Here is a 17,927-nt window from a genome sequence, read left to right on the forward strand (position 1 = left end):
TCTTTTGTTTTTTAATTAATTTATTATTTATTTTTATTGTTTTATTATTTTTATTAATTGATTTATTTACTTTGCATCTTGTGCTTCAGCTACATTTGGAATATTTGAATCTTGTTGTCACTGGATAGCTGGGTTCTGGTTGTGTCATATTGCCCTTTCTGTTAGTGATTTTGTTCTTACAATGGTGTTTAGGCATCTGGATCTGATATGGTTATAGGCTCAGGAGTCAATGTCTGTTTTTGTCTTTGTTGGATGGGTATTTTGTTCCTTGATTTCTGTTTCTTCTCTGGTCTTCTAGCCTAAGTGGCCAATAGCTCTGGTGATCGGCGAATCTTCAGGTCCAGTAGGGTGTCTTCACTGGGGTCTTGGGGGATCTTGGGTCCCTACAACTAGCCTGGTTACCAGTAAAATGTTCTTCAGAAATCATAGACCAGAATATAGAACCTGGCAGAAGGTTGTTGGGTGGGCTCTAAGGAGTGTTATTGCGCAGTGGGTAGCATCTTAATGGGGTCCCTAGCACCAGCCTGACCTCCAGTAAGGCCTAAATCATCTTCCAAAGTTGTAGGTCAGAATATGGAGCCCAGGGGAGGGGTGCAGTCTGGGCTTGATGGGCAGGCTCTATGGAGTGTTAGCAGGTAGTGGGAGACCAGCCTGGCCTCTAGTAGAGCTGCTGAGGCTGTGTTCAAGGGGGAGAGCCATGAAATGTGCCCTGAGGATCAGGGTCTGGGGAATGGGGCAGCTCATCTGGGAGGAAGGTCACGCAACCATTCTTCCAATTTGTGGGGACTGTACCTGGGCCAATGGAGTCTGCTGGAGTTATGGGGAAAGGCTGGCTGCTGGAAAATAATCATGAGTTGGGAGGGGTTGGGAAGTGGAATGGATCTTGAGGGAACAGAATCCAGAGGGTGGGAGCAGTCCAGCTGGCAGGCAGGTCACCACTGCTGAGGACTGCACCAGAATCATGGAATTCCACCAGAGTTCTAATTTGTTTTTCTAAACGAGTTAACTTCTCCATCTTCAATCTCTTCATCTGGAAAACAGGAGTTAATTAAATACAAGGCTGTCAGGATGTGGAGCTCAGGGTTGACACAATTGCCCAATCCTTTGCCTGAACACAGACACTCAATAATGGAAGCCACTATGTTCACTGAGTTGTACCACACTCACCTTCTGTCCCACGGAAGAAAGCAAGTCCAAAGCTAAGCTTGTTTTCCAAGATACCTAGACTACAGATAGAAGCAGTGTGCCACATAAATAAAAGAGTAGTTGAAGGGCTAGGGAAATGCTCAGTGGGAAAGAGTGCTTGCTGCGTAACAATGAGAGAGTGAATTTGAACCCACAGCACCTATACAAAAATCCAGGCATGATCATGCATGCCTACAAACCCAGCATTCACTTGGGGGTGGAAACATGCTGATAGATAGTTTTCTGGTCAGTAAGCATAGCTGAAACCTTAAACTTCCAGGTCAGTGAGAAATCCTCTCTCAAAACAATAGAGTATAGAGTGAGAGAAGATTCCCAATATCCTGCTGACCTCCATCCATCCGCATGTGTACACATGAGTGCATGCATACTCAAACTCCAGTAACACACACACACACACACACACACACACACACACACACACACCAAAAAAAGATGATTCTCATGGTGATACAGAATATTATACAAACTACCATGGCAAACACTTGCTTCAATTGTTTGACTTTTTGTTTTTTAGGAGAGATGCAAACTACAACTACAAATCCCAAACAAAATTGAAGCCTTTCCTTTGAAAACATAATTGTGGGGTTGGCAGTGTAACTCAGTGGTCAGAACCCTTAGCTAGCACACACAGAGCCCTAGATTCAATCCCTAGTACCACGTAAAGTAAATCTGGTGGAGGAAACCCATAATACCAGTATTCAGGAAGTGGAGACAGTAGGATTACAAATTTAAGGCCATCGTCAGCTAGATAGTCTATTCAAGGCCATCCTGAGATACTTAAGTTCTGTCTCTCCATCCCCTAAGATAGATTTTTAAGAAAATGTAACTAAAAGCACATCCTTGCCAAACCTGGGCAAGGGGAACTGAGAAAGCCTTTCCTTTGTTAACAAGGGAATCTGAGAAATCTCTGGAAATTCCTGCAGCTTGATTTTTAAGAGTAGATGCTTTCACTCCCTTTGGGGTATCAGAGCCTACAAAAGTAAAGGGACAACTGCACAGAGACAGGTATAGATTTTGTGCTAATTCAAGTCAACATGAGGTCATGGCCATCACTCACAACCCAGGAGCCAGGTTAGTCTGATCTTGAAGAGACTAAGATAGTCAAAACACAAAACCACATGTAAGAAGTGTCTACGAATAAAATACCAGATAAATGACCCCTCTTTGCTATGTTTGCAATTTATCCTTTCCCTAGAGGTCTCTCCTGAGGTTGGACACTATGGACTGGGGTCCCTTGTTATTATTCCCAAGGGTCATGAGCTTAAGCCCCTGAGACAAACTGTGTCAGGAGATCTTGCAATAGGATTTTTCTCTTTGATATTGTAGAATTCTCCTAGGAGTAAAAAATGTCCCTCCATAGACCTCAGATATAATCACAGATGATAACAGTTCACACACGAGCATTTTCTTGGCCTGACTTTATAATGAGCTATTGTGACAACTTCATTTGAAAATTTCCATCTGGTACAATATAGTAGTCTGTACCTTGTTAAGGTTTGTGTATTAAACCTGGAAGAAACGGATTCTAGAATATTCACACTCTCTTGATTCCAAAGAGACCTTCTTAACTTTTGTTGTTGTGAGATGAAAATAATGTCACTCTTATTCATGTATACTAGCCTTTGTAATGCTGAGGACCAAACCCAGGACTTCACATGCTTGACAAGTGCTTTTACCACCAATCTAATGTCTCTGCCTAGAATGTCTTAGCCTCTGTCACTTACTTCCTTCAATGACCAGGAGTATTGTAGGGACTGAGCAAATTTCTCTTGGGTTTGGACTGTGTTTCCTCTCCCTATACCTCCTTCTTCCCATCTCACAGTGAAGCTAACATAGAGGGATGGACATCGTCACTCACTTCCAGTGGGTCTTCCTGCCCTGAGGGGTTGAGTCTTCACTCTAATCCCCATCTCAGCTGAGCCCTTTGGCAGCCTCTCTACATGGAGAGGGAACAGGGAAACTGCAAACCAAGGGCCAGGATGTTTTTCACATGTGCACTAGGAGAATGATCATACTGACACTTGACCAGCCCTGCCCCCTCTAGCAGAGCTTTCCACCATCATAGACCAAGGGAAATACAGTACAAGTACTAGATACAATTTTAAATGCTGTAGTAAACACATTTAAAATATGAAAAGAAACAAGGAGATACATTGTAATATACTTTATGAATAATAAAATCCCAACTAACCAATATATTGTCATTTTAGCATCTGATTTCATATAAAATTATGAATGAAATACTTTGGATATTTTGTACTCAGACTTTAAAATATTTATGTATTTTACATTTAATGGCAGCTCAATCTGGGTGCTGAGTTATCACAAACACTTGATCGTTATTTAGATATTATAAGTTGAATGAAAAGTCAATTCTTTGATTTGTTCTAAGCATACTTAAAAAGTGTTCAACAACTGAATTGGGTATCCATTTTAATTTAATATTCAACTCCTTTCTTACTTGATAATATTTGAAACTCTGTGTTTTCATGAAGTAGGTAACTACTATCCTGGACAGCACAGCTGTACATTTTCAAAGACCCTCAAGCTGAAAGAGACCATAAATAATGATTTTATCCTTCTTGGCTTTTGAGAAATAAAGAAGTTGAGACCAAGGCATATAGAACATTCCAGGTCTCACAGAATAAGACTTGGAAGGCAGTTCTCCTGACTCAGTCTCCTGCTTTCTACCTATCCCGAGTTTTATAACAATCAGTAAGATTAAACTATAATTGCTGTGCCTCCATTCATGACCTTAAGCCCTCAGGGCTACCCTGCAGATGGAAAGGCTCAAAAGTTGTCTGTTGTTGACCTGAAGCCCAGATCAGATAGGTATTAGCTGAGAACCTGAAATGATGGGGAGGCAACAATGGTCTTGAGGTCTAAAGTCAATGGGAAGAGAGCTGGAGAACAGACAGGCTGGAAGGAGGTGGACCCTGGAAGACACAAGGTCCTAAGTGGAGTGGTGATGAAAGATGACCAGCTCTGGTTTGGCTGTGAAGTTGTTGTGAGGGTTGTCAGACATGGGATGCTCAGGGTTTGACAGTCCTGGAGTGGAGACAAAACTGTCACCCAGAGCCAAAACCACTGGCCTACATGGGATAGTAACCAAATCGATAGACAGGAGTGAATAAATATTAAAGGAGAAGAACTTTGGCTACTGGAGAAGGATAGCTTGGAATCTGCCTTGGGGAGCCCCTGAGGAAGGAATCCTGTGCTTTGAAATGTGGATCATCAGGGAAGGAGCTCCTGTGTTTTTTGAGACTACAGGTTTTAGTTTAGGGCAGAAATTGAAACCAAATGAAGAAACTTTGTGTACAAAAAAACAGAAATTGACTGTCTTTTTTGTCCAATGATTTGGATTATAAATTTTAGTTTCATGCATAGGATGTTGTTTTTATTAGTAAAATTTTATTTTTGGGCATATTTTATGGAAGTGCTGTAGTATATGGAATATGCTTCAAAATGCACTTGCAAAGTAAGTAAATGTGGACAATAAATCAAGCAAGATTGGCCATATGCTTACAGTTGTTGATGCCCAGTAATGAGCCCACAGAGGTGGCCAGGTTATTTTGCTCTTCAATTAGGTTTTTCTTAATAAAAAGTTTAAACAAACCAACAAAACTGTCTGCTGCCCCTCCTGCTATGGTCACTCTGCAAAGACGCCACCTGCGTACAGATGTCTAACGTGTACTGTATTGTCATTTTCTCCCCCCACCTCATCCCTCATCGTCACCTGTTGTCTGATTCCTGATTCCTGAAGCAATACTTCATCCTGCTGATCCTGACAGATGGTGTCATCACAGACATGGCTGACACCCGGGAGGCCATCGTCCATGCCTCCCACCTCCCCATGTCGGTCATCATCGTGGGAGTGGGCAATGCCGACTTCAGTGACATGCAGATGCTAGATGGCGATGACGGAATTCTAAGGTCACCCAAGGGAGAGCCTGTCCTTCGAGACATCGTCCAGTTTGTGCCCTTCCGGAACTTCAAACACGTATGCATAGACATCACGGGGCACCCTCACAGCTCCCACATGCCCCCAATGTTGGGAGTGGCCTGTTACTCTTGAAGCAGCATCAGCAGACCCTGTCTAGGCTGAACAAGTCCTGTAGGAAGGATATACAGATCACAACTATTTGAGGAAAGGAGCATATACTGTGTTATATATACAAGAAGTGATGCTGACTATAGTTGCCAAAATTTTGCAAATGTTTGTCTTCACTCAAGAAGTTTAAGACCTCTGGTTCCTTTGGGGTTGCCATAGACAGTTGGGCAGCTTGCTCAGGGAGACCTGAAAAAGGAACAAGGATAAATTCAGCCTGACTCTACCTATCACAAGATTTCACCTGTTTGTTGTTTGCAGGATAGACACTCAGTGTGGTGAACAGCACTGGCAATTTAGTCTGCTCACTCAGGAGTAAGGCGATCAAGCTAGTAATAATAGATATTAAGGTAATTTAGTGTGGTCAGTGAGGGGAGAAAATACTGGAATAAGCTTGTCAAAGCAGGCTGGCTCATGATCAAGAACATACAAACTCATAGTCTTTGAATCACTTCTCTGCTAGACAGAAATCACCCATATCCTTGGTTTATACAGTTGTGGGCCATTGTCCATAGTAAACAGCAAAGCAGAATTGTGTTCCCTGACTGGTGCAAACCCTATAGATCAGTGGTTCTCAACCTTCCTAATGCTGCGACCCTTTAATATAGTTCCTCATGTGGTGACCCCCCAAAAAGACATAAATTTATCTTCGTTGCTACTTCATAACTGTAATTTTGTTACTGTTATGAATCATAATGCAAATATTTGTTTTTCTCTGATCGTCTTAGCTGACCCTTGTGAAAGGGTTGTTTGACTCCCCACCCAGGGGTCATGACCCACAATTTAAGAACCACTGCTCTAGATAATGCCCTAGTATGATGTTGAGAAAGTTCTCATAACACTCTACCCACATCTCCAATTTGGAGCTAATTATCAAGTCCATAGAGACAGAAATACATTGAAATTTCCACAAAGCCCACCCCTAAGGAAGCTGAGAGAACCGACATTAAGACTTTCTTGGGTTCATAAAAGGCCCTTTCAGAGATACCCGAATTGTATCTGGGAGGCCATGGGAGCATTGTAGGTGGCCGCAGAGAGGCTCCTATACCTTTAATTTGTAAACATTGTCCAATAACAGAGCCCACCCCAGCCTCTCTATCCACCACAGCCCTGGATTCTGCTCTGCTGCTGCCACCATTCCAAAGGGAGGGGCTGGACTTGAGCTCCTAGTGGAGGAAATGTCCCATGTCCTCAGTGTCCTTTACAGTTTCTCCTCTGTCACCTGTGCCATGAATGCACAGGTGTGTGTGTGTGTGTGTGTGTGTGTGTGTGTGTGTGTGTGTGTGTGTCCCTTCTGGAAACACCCCTGTTAGCTTTTACGGCAGCGCTTCCCTATGTGGGGCTCCATAACTAAGAGGGAGGCATTGCGCCGTACCACCCAGTACAGGCTCTCTCCCACTGGATGCTTGTTTGGAAAAGTCATTCTGCTCCAAAGACTCCCACTCAAATGAGTTTCCAACATTCTGCACAGCCAGCTTCTCAGCCGTGTCCAAGCACATCAAATACAATTTGAGCTCACTCTGGGACCCCAGTCACACTCATATTGGCAATCTCAGAGACAGAGAGATTCTCTTGTGCTCTCCAGGCATGACTGCCTGCACCTGTCTTTCTGTGACAGTCTTTCCAGAGGTCATTTAGATCTAGGATTTGCCACACAGCTTCAGCTGAACCTTAGATTCCATGACCTGTCCTACCTCTACCGGAAGGGACTGTACACTCCAGGGCTCCCTGAGTCTGTCCATCACCATTCTGCAGCGTGATCACTCTTCTCTCTTTAAAGAGGGCCACAGTATGATTAAAATCATTAAGCAGGCAAAAATCAATCCCCTGCTGCAGAGCTGAGTGCCGAGGACATTTTCAAGTTGCAGCAAAAGCTGATCTCACCTCGAGAACTGGGGTCAGTGCTGCCGGGGAGGAGTAACTGCCCCAGCACCCATCCATCTTCCGCTTTCCCATGGATGTTTCTGAAGAAAAAAAGTACCTGAGGCTCCCCAAGCTCTCAAGCTGTCTGCTAGGAACGGCAAATTGTGGCATCAGAAAGACCTAACATTTTCCTCATGGATGGGTGTGCTGGGGCCGGCTTAATTTGCTGCAGCTGTGTCACGTGACACTCTCTGCTTCCTAATGCCTTGGAGATAGAGGGAAAGCTGTTCTTAAGGACTTTTCTGGCCTTCCATCACCCAGGCCAAATAAAAGTAGATGCATCACCACCAAGTTGACATTTAAAACTAACCATCACACTCGCCATCGTGTAACACACACAAGAGTAATGCCATCCAGCCACGAAAGGTGCTAACCTCTCCTGAGCCTCCCACTAATGCTCAGGGTTACGGGGGATTTACTGCACAAGGCATACACCTGACACACTGCTTCCTCATCCAGTGTGGCTCCCAGAGAGGCCTGACTGGGGCAGCAAGGGGATGAAGAAAATACAGACATGCAGACACACAGAGAAGTTGGGGTGGGTTGTACTTGGTTCTCTGATGGAAGCCGCAGCACCTCGGAAGCAACTGAACATGGAGATAGATTTAGGGAATCAAGGTAGGGGCAGCCTCTGTAGGGTTCAGACTTTGGGCTGTAAATGTGATGGGGAGAGGGGAGCTATGATGGGCATTTTCTGTACACTCTATCAACATCCTTATCCATACCTAAGGAAGGCTTCTCCATCCCTCTGAGCCTCACCCAGGGAAGGCTTTTTGCTATTCCCATGAGACTGAGACACTGGGACACTTTACACTACCAGACCCATGCCAACAATGCACATTGACTCAGGACTTCCCGCACTCGGGGTTCCTCTGCTCTCCATACCCTGGGACCCCAGTGAGCTAATAAAGAATGAGTTCAGGCTTCAGAGAATTTTCTGGAGACTTGCATATTTAGGACAAGAATATCAGCAGAAAAAACACATGCTAAGCAGCCCATGGGTGGATGGGGATAACTTACAGCTGTGTGTGTGTGTGTGTGTGTGTGTGTGTGTGTGTGTGCACATGTGCGTGTGTGTACACATGTGCCTGTGTGTGCATGTATGTGTGAACGTGTGCATGTGTGTGTGTGCCGTGTGTGTATGTACATATGTATGCATATGTGCATGTACACATAAGTAGGTATGTATGTGTATATGGAGGTGAGGCATTGACATCAGGGGGTCTGCCTCTACCACTTAACCACCTTTGTTTTTGAGACAGAGTATCTGACTGAACACAAGCTCAATGACCTCACTGGCCAATGAACCCTAAGGGCCTGTGTATCTTCCTCCCAACCCCACCATACCACAGCCACAGTACTTCAATGACAAGTGTGCAGGCATACGTACCCAGGAGTTTACATGAGTGCTGGGGACCCAAATTCAGGTCCCCATGCTTGCATACTGAGCATTTTACTGACTGAACCACCTGCCCAGCTCTTTCCAACATTCTGACATGGTAGCATGACATTGTGACCAACAGTTTATGACTGAGACCCATGCCATTGAATTCTGAAAACAACTCCAGAGGAAAACCCTGCCAATTTTAAGTCAGTTTATTTTATTTGGATTGCCCTGTCCTCAGCTGTATGAGGCTACATGTGTCTCACAGTTCCCAAGTCTTGCCCCCTTCAAAGCACTTCAGAACTGAGGCAGACTCACAGGGAAAGCCTTCCCGATTAAGCTAGGCATTGGCATAAAGAAAATGGAGGATTGTTGACGGGAACTAAAGGGGAACTGGAAAAAGGGGAAATGTCCTATGCGAGAATTGTCCCAAGCAGGACAAGGACATGGTGTCCCTCATGTTATCTGTGCTGTGCATTTCCAGCCTCTCTGAGGTGACACGGGCAGAGCACTGGAAACATTTCACCTACCTTATCTTCATGGATTTCAAATTAGATTGTAAAAAGCATTTCATTATCCAAACTAATCTACTCAAAATTCAATAAGCCATAAATAAAGGGGAAGCAAGGAGCTGATATTCTATACACACCAGTAACCCATGTGTTGCCTCTCTTGCTGCTCTGTATGGTAACACGGCTCTTGAAGGTGCATAGGCACAGGCTTCGAGCTGTGTGGCTCTGGGAACATTGTTTAAGCTCTCAGTGACACAGACTTTCATTAAGATACGGTAAATGCTACAGATGCATTGGATGGTAGAAGCTACAGTCTGTGTACGATGCCCAGTCCATGGAAGTGATTAGTGTATACTCTCCATATCACTGTTGTTACCAACTGATTTTGTGGTTTTTGGCTTTTTCCTATCCAACTCTTGTTCATATAGCTATGTGTGTGCACCAGCATAGATACGCAAGGAGAGGGGGCTCCCTCGGGACCAGAGCTTTCTCAAGCACCAGCACCACAAGCCACCTGTGGATATTTGCATTCAGATTCATTAACATTGGGGCTGGAGAAATAACTCAGTCCATAAAGTGCTTGCCTTGCAGACATTAGGACCTGAGTTCAGTGTCTACCACCCATTTAAATGTATTCAGGGCTGACCAGAAGGGATTCGATAGCCTCCTGGGGAGGTCATCCTTGGAAAAGACTGGTTGTCCTTCTCTCAATAGTGATTAGTAGTTAGTAACCTGTAGTTCTTTATCTAGGGACAGGGCCCTCTGAGATCCCACCTACCCATATCGGCATGTCAACTGGCATTGCATTCAGCTCTCATTTAGATTTAAGTAATACAGTTCCTCTCTCATATATAAAAGACACCTGTCTGGCCCACTCATTCTTATAATCTTCCCAACCCCTCTTCCGAGACATTCCTTGAGATCTTGGTGTAGGGATTGTGTTGCAATTATATGAACTGAGGCTGGGCACCCATTGCCCTTTGCATCTTGACCAGTGATGACTTCCTGTAACTGAAGGCTGTAGGAAGGAACTTCTTTGATGAGGAGTGAGAAGCTTCTTCTTAGGGAACTGGATGTTAGGGACTATGGCTCAGACAACTCCCTTCTTGATTGATTCAGTAGTGTGAAAGTCGGCCCTTGATGGGCCCCTTTGATGGTTCCTTGAGCTGATAAAAGAGCAGTTACCAGAAGTCACAGTCTCATTCAAGGGGAAAAGAAGAGGAAAATGGAGCCAGCTAGGTCTGCCCCCCTGCAAGCAGGAAATAAAGAGATCCAAAAATTCATCTAGGAAATTTCCACTTGTATCTCAGAGCAAAACTGGGTCATGTAGCCATTCCTAGATGGGGGGGGAGCTGGCAAATCAAATTGTTTTTGAACTTCTAAACTTTCTAACCAAGGGGAGATTGGAGATGAATTTTAGTCCTGCCCCCATGTGTACATGGACCATCGTCTAAGACCAACCAAACATTTGAAAAGTGAAAGTGTCTGCAGACTGGATTTGCCACAAGCTGTACCACCTTTAGGCCATTCAGTTTCAAAACTCTGCATGATGTTTCAGATATTTCAGATATCTTATTTTCACATTCTGTTAGATATAGTGACTTCTGTCTCCTTCTTATTTTGCTTCTGAGATTGGGGCATAGTGTTGAATGGTTTGAGAAAGAGAAGATTAGAAACATGGTTCCCTGGTCCTCAGGGCAGCTCTCCTTCCTTGGGAATCTCAAGTATTTGTTAACTGCTCAACCTTCCAATTCCTCCAATAGCAATTATTGAGGCTAAGACTATTGAAACTGCTTGCCCAGGGCTTATGTAGTCAGTAATCAATGTCAGACCCAGGAGTCAGGTCAAGCTCTCCATGACTACAGGGTCCAACCATGCTCTTGACCTCAACCATTCTCTGCTGCATTCAGTACTATGGGGGCTTTCGAGATCCTGACCCCAGGCTCATATTCCTAACTGAATGACCACTGAACCCACTCCCACCACCATCCATGCCCAACACACACACACACACACACACACACACACACACACACACACACACACACCAAGCATGAACTCTTTCTTCAACTCCATCAGATGCCATACTGTCTCTAGAATCAATGAATGCCACTTCCCTCTCTCTTCCCTGAATTTTAAATATATGCCCAAGTTAAATATTGTTTCTTCTTGGAGATGTACTGCCAAAGATAAAATGACTTGGAGGTGTGCTTCTAAGATAACTTTGTCTTATGGTGTTTGTGACTTTCTATAACAGTACACCTCAAATTTCAGTAGGAATCACCAGAGCATCGTGTTAAAATGCAGATCCCCATTCAGGAACTCTGGCTTCATTGTAAGCAGTTATACTGATAGGAAGCATCTGTATAGTGCAGTATCTATCACTGGTGGGTGACACAGCAGGTTACCTTATAAGAAGAGTTCAATTTGGCCATGCCTAGTCCTCTCACATGATTCCTACATTTTCAATAGTTCCACTGCTCCTGGCATAGTGACTAGAACATGTTTAAAACCGAATGACAAATTAAAAGAAACAAAAACCTGCAGGAAAATTCATCTTCAGATGTGACTTTACATTTGCAGACAGAAAACAAGGACACTGAATGGACGGATGGCTGGGTGACTGAGCGAGTGGGACTAGCTGCTGAGAGCAGGGCTCAGATATGGGAGTCAGAGTCTGCATCTGCTTTAAGTCATGGTCCTTTCTTCTTCCCCGCAGGCATCGCCAGCTGCCCTTGCAAAGAGTGTGTTGGCTGAAGTCCCAAATCAAGTCGTGGACTATTACAATGGTAAAGGGATTAAACCAAAGTGTTCATCGGAAGTGTATGAGTCTTCCCGGACACTGGCACCATGAGTTCCATACTTTTGCAGAGTTCTGAAGCACTGTTCACTAAGATTTAATACTTCTATTCCTATACTTAAAAAAAATAACAACAATATACATTTAAAGATAGCACGTTTCAGTGATTTTTAACTATCTGACATTTTTTTGCATGTGTAACCCCAAGGCCTGATCTGTATTGTTAAAGACTTTTTACAATTAAATACAGTCATAACATACTCTTTACAGCATGTCGCCTTGAAATAAAATGGTATATGTATCCATTTTTATACTGGTTTGTTGAAATTTTTGCTAAATTTCTTATTATCTTTACATTGTAAAGCATTTTGAAACATTTCTCGAATGTTGATAGCCAAAACAGATTTGGCTTAATCTCATATAGGAAGAGAGACTTTTCCAAATGGCAGACGCATGGACTGTATTTTGCATGTTTAAAAATAATAATAAAAAATAACCTTACACTGTTTTTGCAGTTGTTATCTATAATCCCTTCCTGCTGAGAATGGCCTCTTTACTAAGTAAATTTACCTACCTAGAGGTAGTCTTTTTGAAAGTGGATCTGGGTCATTTAGCCCAGTACCCATGTTTACACACTACCATATACACAAAATTCCCCAAAAACCTTATTATTCTAATGGAGCTTTTTAATGTGGGGCCCAGGGTTCTGCATGTCTCACAAAGGTCCTCTGTGATGCTAATACATCCCTTTCACTGCGCAAGGACCAGTAGGTTCTGAACTTGAGGCTTTCACGATAGAGACCATCTCAAACAGGGCAGCTCCTAGCCTGCTTGCCCATGGCACCTCTTCCCTACCAGTAGCATAGAGGGCCGGCCCATCTCGGAGGTGAGACTAGAAAGTAATGAGCCTGACTCCAGAAGCTGCACACCTCACATCAGCCTCACTGATTTATAGTCACACCTCTTCCTCCTCCCAGGCCGAGGAGCACTTTTACTCCCCCTTGACTAAAAGAGGCACCACGGCTCGCTGCATGGATGGCTCCAGTTCCTAGAAATTATTTTCCAAGATTCTTCCTTGGGTCTTGAATGGATTCTTGTCCATGACAAATAGCAACATGGATCCCCAGGTTGCTGTTTGGCTCAGTTGGTCTTTGAGCTCATTGTAGGGACGTCTTTTGGCTTCATTTACCAATCCTGAGTGCAACCTCCATCAGCAGAAATGACTGTGTAGGGCGGTGGTGTTTTGTCCAAGTCTAAGGTAATCTTGAACCAAAACAATAACTTATTTTTGCTTTTATGATCTTCTCTCAGAGAAATGAACAAATGTTTTATAATCTACAAAAGGTACAATGTGAAACTTAGTTTCAGTCAGAAAAATGGTGAAGTGTACCCAAAGCAAAAGAAATGTGTTGTTGGGTTAGGATTTTTTGGGGGTGGGGGTAAGTAATAATTAAGCAAATCAAATGTCTTGTACAATTTCCAGAGTTATAATTATAGATCCTAATCTTGCAAATACATGTCAACCAAATGCATAACATTTTGGGAATGATGGTTAAAAAAATATGTAAGACTGAAAAAAGTCATAAATGTTTAAACTGTATTGTTTTCTGAATAAATTGGGTACTTACAGAATTTTTTTTCTAAGAGTTGTGGTCTTGTTCCTCTTTTCAAAGTAACCTGCCAGTGAAGTGTATATTCCACGTGCTTGAGGGGGCGTCAGAAGAAGACTGGTGCTCCCATCAGAGATTCTAAATAGAAATAGTTAAGTTCTGTATTGCAGAAATACCATTCTAACCCCAAGCAAGTGTATGAACACCATGTCTATGTACCTGGCACGTAGTAAGCGCTCAGTAGATATTTAATCCATGCAGAGATGAACAATAAAATGAGTGAATAAACAAATAGCGTTTTCACTGTGGCCTCTGACCGGTCTCTGCCTTGCAGTAGATTGAATAGGTAGGCTGAACGTTTGTGAACACCATGTCCATGAGCATCGTGACATGCTGTACCATGCCATGCTCCAATACCTGTGGAGATGTGTTCATTCGATGCAGACTTCACGGGATTCTGAGTTGGTAAGGACAGAGACCAATTTGCCTAGCAAAGCTTATAGGTAATTTCCTTCCCTTTTCCATAGTCAGATTCAAATTCAGCTCCAAAAAATAATAAAAATACTACCTAACAAGCATTTAAGGATATCTTATCTCAGGTTGCTATAACAAGATACCATAAACACAGCAGCTTAAATAGCAGATTTTTTTTCTCATGGTTTTGTCGTCTAGGAAGGCGGATCAAGGTGCCAGTCATTTGGGCCCTCTCTTTCTAATTCACAGTTAGACATCTTCTTGCTTTATCCTCCATGATACAGAATAAAGAATTCTCTGGTCTATTCTTACAAAGACACTAATCCCACCACAAGAACCCATCCTCATTACCCAGCCCCCTCTCAAAGTCTCTGCTAATAACATCATAGTGGTCATGGAAGGGCACAAACACCCAGCCTACCATAAGAAGAGACTGTAATAGACACTGTTCTGTGTCCTTGTCATGCACAATCTCATTCAATCTCCCCAGCATCCTGAGACAGGTGGTATCAGGCTCTCTATGCAGACTGCAAATTGTATTTCACCCACTCCTGCCCCCCATCTCCCAGGACAGGTCTTTAAGGATATATCTTCTAAATGGAAAACTAACAAGCAGACCCTCTACTGAAACTAGGAGGGACAGAGTCAGCTCTTCAGGCCCTGGTGACAATTTGGCTAAATCTCATCTGCTGGAATGAGAGTACAGAGCTGTTATCTTTCATGAAGATGTTCCAAAATCAGATATAAAAGCCTCTCCAGTGAGGTCCCCCTAACTCTCTTCTTAAACCTCGAATTTTGAAGGCAGTATCCTTTGTATGGTGAATTTTATCAGGAAAAATGATGCAAAGGTATATGCATAAATGTGTATATGATATAGGTAAAATTTGCTCATATTTTACACATTTATGTACTTGGGGATGGGGGAAAGAGGAAATGCACATCTAAAGAGTCATCACATGACGCCAAAAGACCTTGTCATTGGCAACATGTATACAGCCAGAAGAGAAAGGGCACGCATTTAATACTTGAATATACCTTAATAATTTGTTTGGCATAGGTAAAACTCACCCTGGGACTCTGCCCTTGTCAGAAAAGCAAGCTGATGTTAATTAAAACCCCCACCCCATTTTTAACTGAAATGAGCTAACTGCTGGCAGGCACATGTGTCTGACCACCTGGAAAAGAAGCTTTGGCTTTAAGGCAAAGGTAGAAATAAAGGATTTCCACTGACAGTGTGAAATCCACAGAGTCTAAGGAAGAAATCTAGCAAGGAAACATACTGTCAGCAAACTAAGGCAGTGCAGCTATCTCTACATTCAGTGCCCACTCAGTTTTCAGTATAGCGTGTTCTAAAGCATGTTTCCTTGGCTGACAGGCACGGTGCATTGTTGAAAAACTTTAGTGAAATGAAATAGTCAAAGGAAGAATGAGCAAGAAGTCAGGGAACCACGATTTTGGAAAACTTAGCTTAAAACAGAGGGATGCTGTCACCAGACGGGAGATGACATCGGCTGTCCTTAGCAAAGCCCGAATTTGAACAATGGATACTCTAAATCTTGAATCCAAGCACCCATCTCTACCCACTTGTCCCTGTACTCATTCATGGCTACATTGATAGCAGATCATTAGGAAATCTTCAAGAAAGTGATCAAAGTGCTTGTCATGTGAGCAAGGGCCTGAGTTTAAATCCACAGAACCTACTTAAAGTCAGACATGGAGGTTTGTATTTCTACTGTGAGAGAGGAGGCAGAGATGGGAAAATCCTGGTAGCTCACATGCTAGCTAACACATCAAAGGACAACAGAAGACTTTGTCTCGGAATGGATGATGAAAACTGACACCCAAAGTTGTCTTCCATCATTGTGCACACACCTGCATTCCCAGATATGAACATACACATGCATATGCACATATGCACATGCCAGAGTTTTTTGAAGAAAACAAACCATTGCCGCAAATTTGGAAATACCCCTCTCATCTGAGGTTGTCATCTTCCCCCGGCCCCATAGGCATCCCATCCCATGAGGGAGGCCAGTAGATCCTCAGGATGCTACCAGCTCTTCCAACCATCTACCCACTAAGGATACCTTATAGATCAGATACATTTGTGGATGGTTCCAGAGCTGAGCAAGCCCCATGAGTAATGCAGGACCTCCAGAGCAGAGGGTAAGAATGGAGGGCAATAGGAAAGCATTTGTCCAGAAGGGGGCAGCCACTACACAGCTCTGGGGACCAAGCAGAAATTTGGACCTAGTGCAGACTGTCCATCCATCGTTTCAGAGTGATGTTGTTTTGCATGAAACCCTTTAGTATTACATATTAAAACACATGCCAGTTTAACAGTTTTCAAAACAATACAGGAGCCTAACTACACCAGCCCAACAAAGGAAAAAAGAAAAGCACTGTTTAAGTTGGCTCTGAAGAACTGATTTGGTGCCACAGAGTCATCTGGCCTCCTCCCCTTCGGGTCTCACAACTCTTGAGGAACATTAGTGTTTTTCCTGAGTTCGTTTCTGTAATATTTGTTGTATTCAAAGTTGAAACTGGAGTCAAACATAGTGGTACCCGCCTGTGAAACCAGCAGTCAAGAGCAAGAGTTCTAGGCTATCTAGCAGGTTCAAGGTCAATCTGAGTTACATGAGACCCTGTCTCAAAAGAAGAAGGAAGTTGATACTGAAAACGTAATTAAGTAGCAGTGGTCAACTTATTATGTGTTAACATCAATTAACATTTAAAGGGCTGGAGAGATAGCTCAGTGCCTAAAGAACAAGACAAGTGCCATGCGAGTCTGAGGACCAGAGTTCAGATGTCCAGAACCAACATCAACGCCAGATGGCTACAGAAGTCCACCTATAAATCAACCCTCTGAAAGCAGAAATGGAGGATTCCCATAGCAATGAGACTAGCCGTATTTGGTTTGATTGAGAAACTCTGCCTCAAAGAATAAGGTGGAAGAGCTATCCAGAGTGATTCCTAGCCAGGCAGTGGTGGTGCACACCTTTAATCCCAGCACTCAGGAGGCAGAGGCAGTTAGATCCTTATGAGTCTGAGGCCAGTGTGGTCTACAGAGTGAGAAATCCTGTCTCAAAAAAAAGGTGATTCCTAAAACCAACCTCAGATTTCCACAAGCTTGCTCACATATGTGTGAGCAACCCCAAACACAGCCATGCCCACACACATATACATCACACACACACACACACACACACACGTGCCCAAAAACAGAAAAAATAAATAAAAATTATATTTTTATTAAAAACTATTTTCAAAAGAAAATAGAGCATTGCTGATAGTTTTCTAATTTTTCAAATCTTTGGTGTTTTCTCGTATCTTATCAAATTTTTCTTTTATTTTTATAAGCACATAGTAGTGGAATATATTCATATGGTACAGTGTGATGTTTCAATACTTTGTAGAGTGACTAAATCATGGCAATGAACATATCCATCACTTTTTATGTTTATTCTATACTGAATAGTGTTAAGTCAAAAATATTAAATTCTGTCCTTTGAGACAAGACAGGCGAATTTGGAGGACGCTATGTCAATTGAAAAAAGCCAGACACAGAAAGACAAATTCTACACGATCTCCCTGACTGTAGACTCTAACACCGGAGGTGTCGCAGAAGGAAAGAGTAGAAAGAGGTCGCCTGAAGCTGGGCGTGGTGGAAAGCTGGGGTGGGTAGGTTAGTCAGCGAGGGAAATGATGTTCTGGCTGAGTACAGCACTGGAAATCACAAACCACCTGTGTTTCTGCTGCTGCGATAAACCACTGTGACCAAGCATCTTGGTGCGGAAAGGGTTTATTCCAGATTATAACTCCAAAGTTGCACTCCATCACCGAGAGAAGTTGGTGTAGAGACTTCTGACAGGAACTGAAGTGAGATCATGGAGAAGCACTGCTATCTGGC

General features: G+C 43.2%; 1 protein-coding gene across 4 annotated transcripts in view; it reads left to right on the top strand.

Moving 5' to 3' along the window:
- The window catches only part of Cpne4 (copine 4), a 473,640-nt gene extending 460,075 nt beyond the window's left edge, over nucleotides 1-13,565 (top strand). For all 4 annotated transcript variants that reach the window (XM_040739639.1, XM_040739636.1, XM_040739638.1 and 1 more), the window contains exons 15-16: nucleotides 4,970-5,206; nucleotides 11,853-13,565. In XM_040739639.1, coding sequence (XP_040595573.1) covers nucleotides 4,970-5,206; nucleotides 11,853-11,987 — 372 coding nt within the window. In that variant the 3' untranslated portion in view covers nucleotides 11,988-13,565. The remainder of the gene's footprint in view (nucleotides 1-4,969; nucleotides 5,207-11,852) is intronic.
- Nucleotides 13,566-17,927: the final 4,362 nt, after the last annotated feature.

This window comes from Mesocricetus auratus, unplaced genomic scaffold, assembly GCF_017639785.1.
Source record: "Mesocricetus auratus isolate SY011 unplaced genomic scaffold, BCM_Maur_2.0 Super-Scaffold_100691, whole genome shotgun sequence".
Lineage (NCBI taxonomy): Eukaryota > Metazoa > Chordata > Mammalia > Rodentia > Cricetidae > Mesocricetus > Mesocricetus auratus.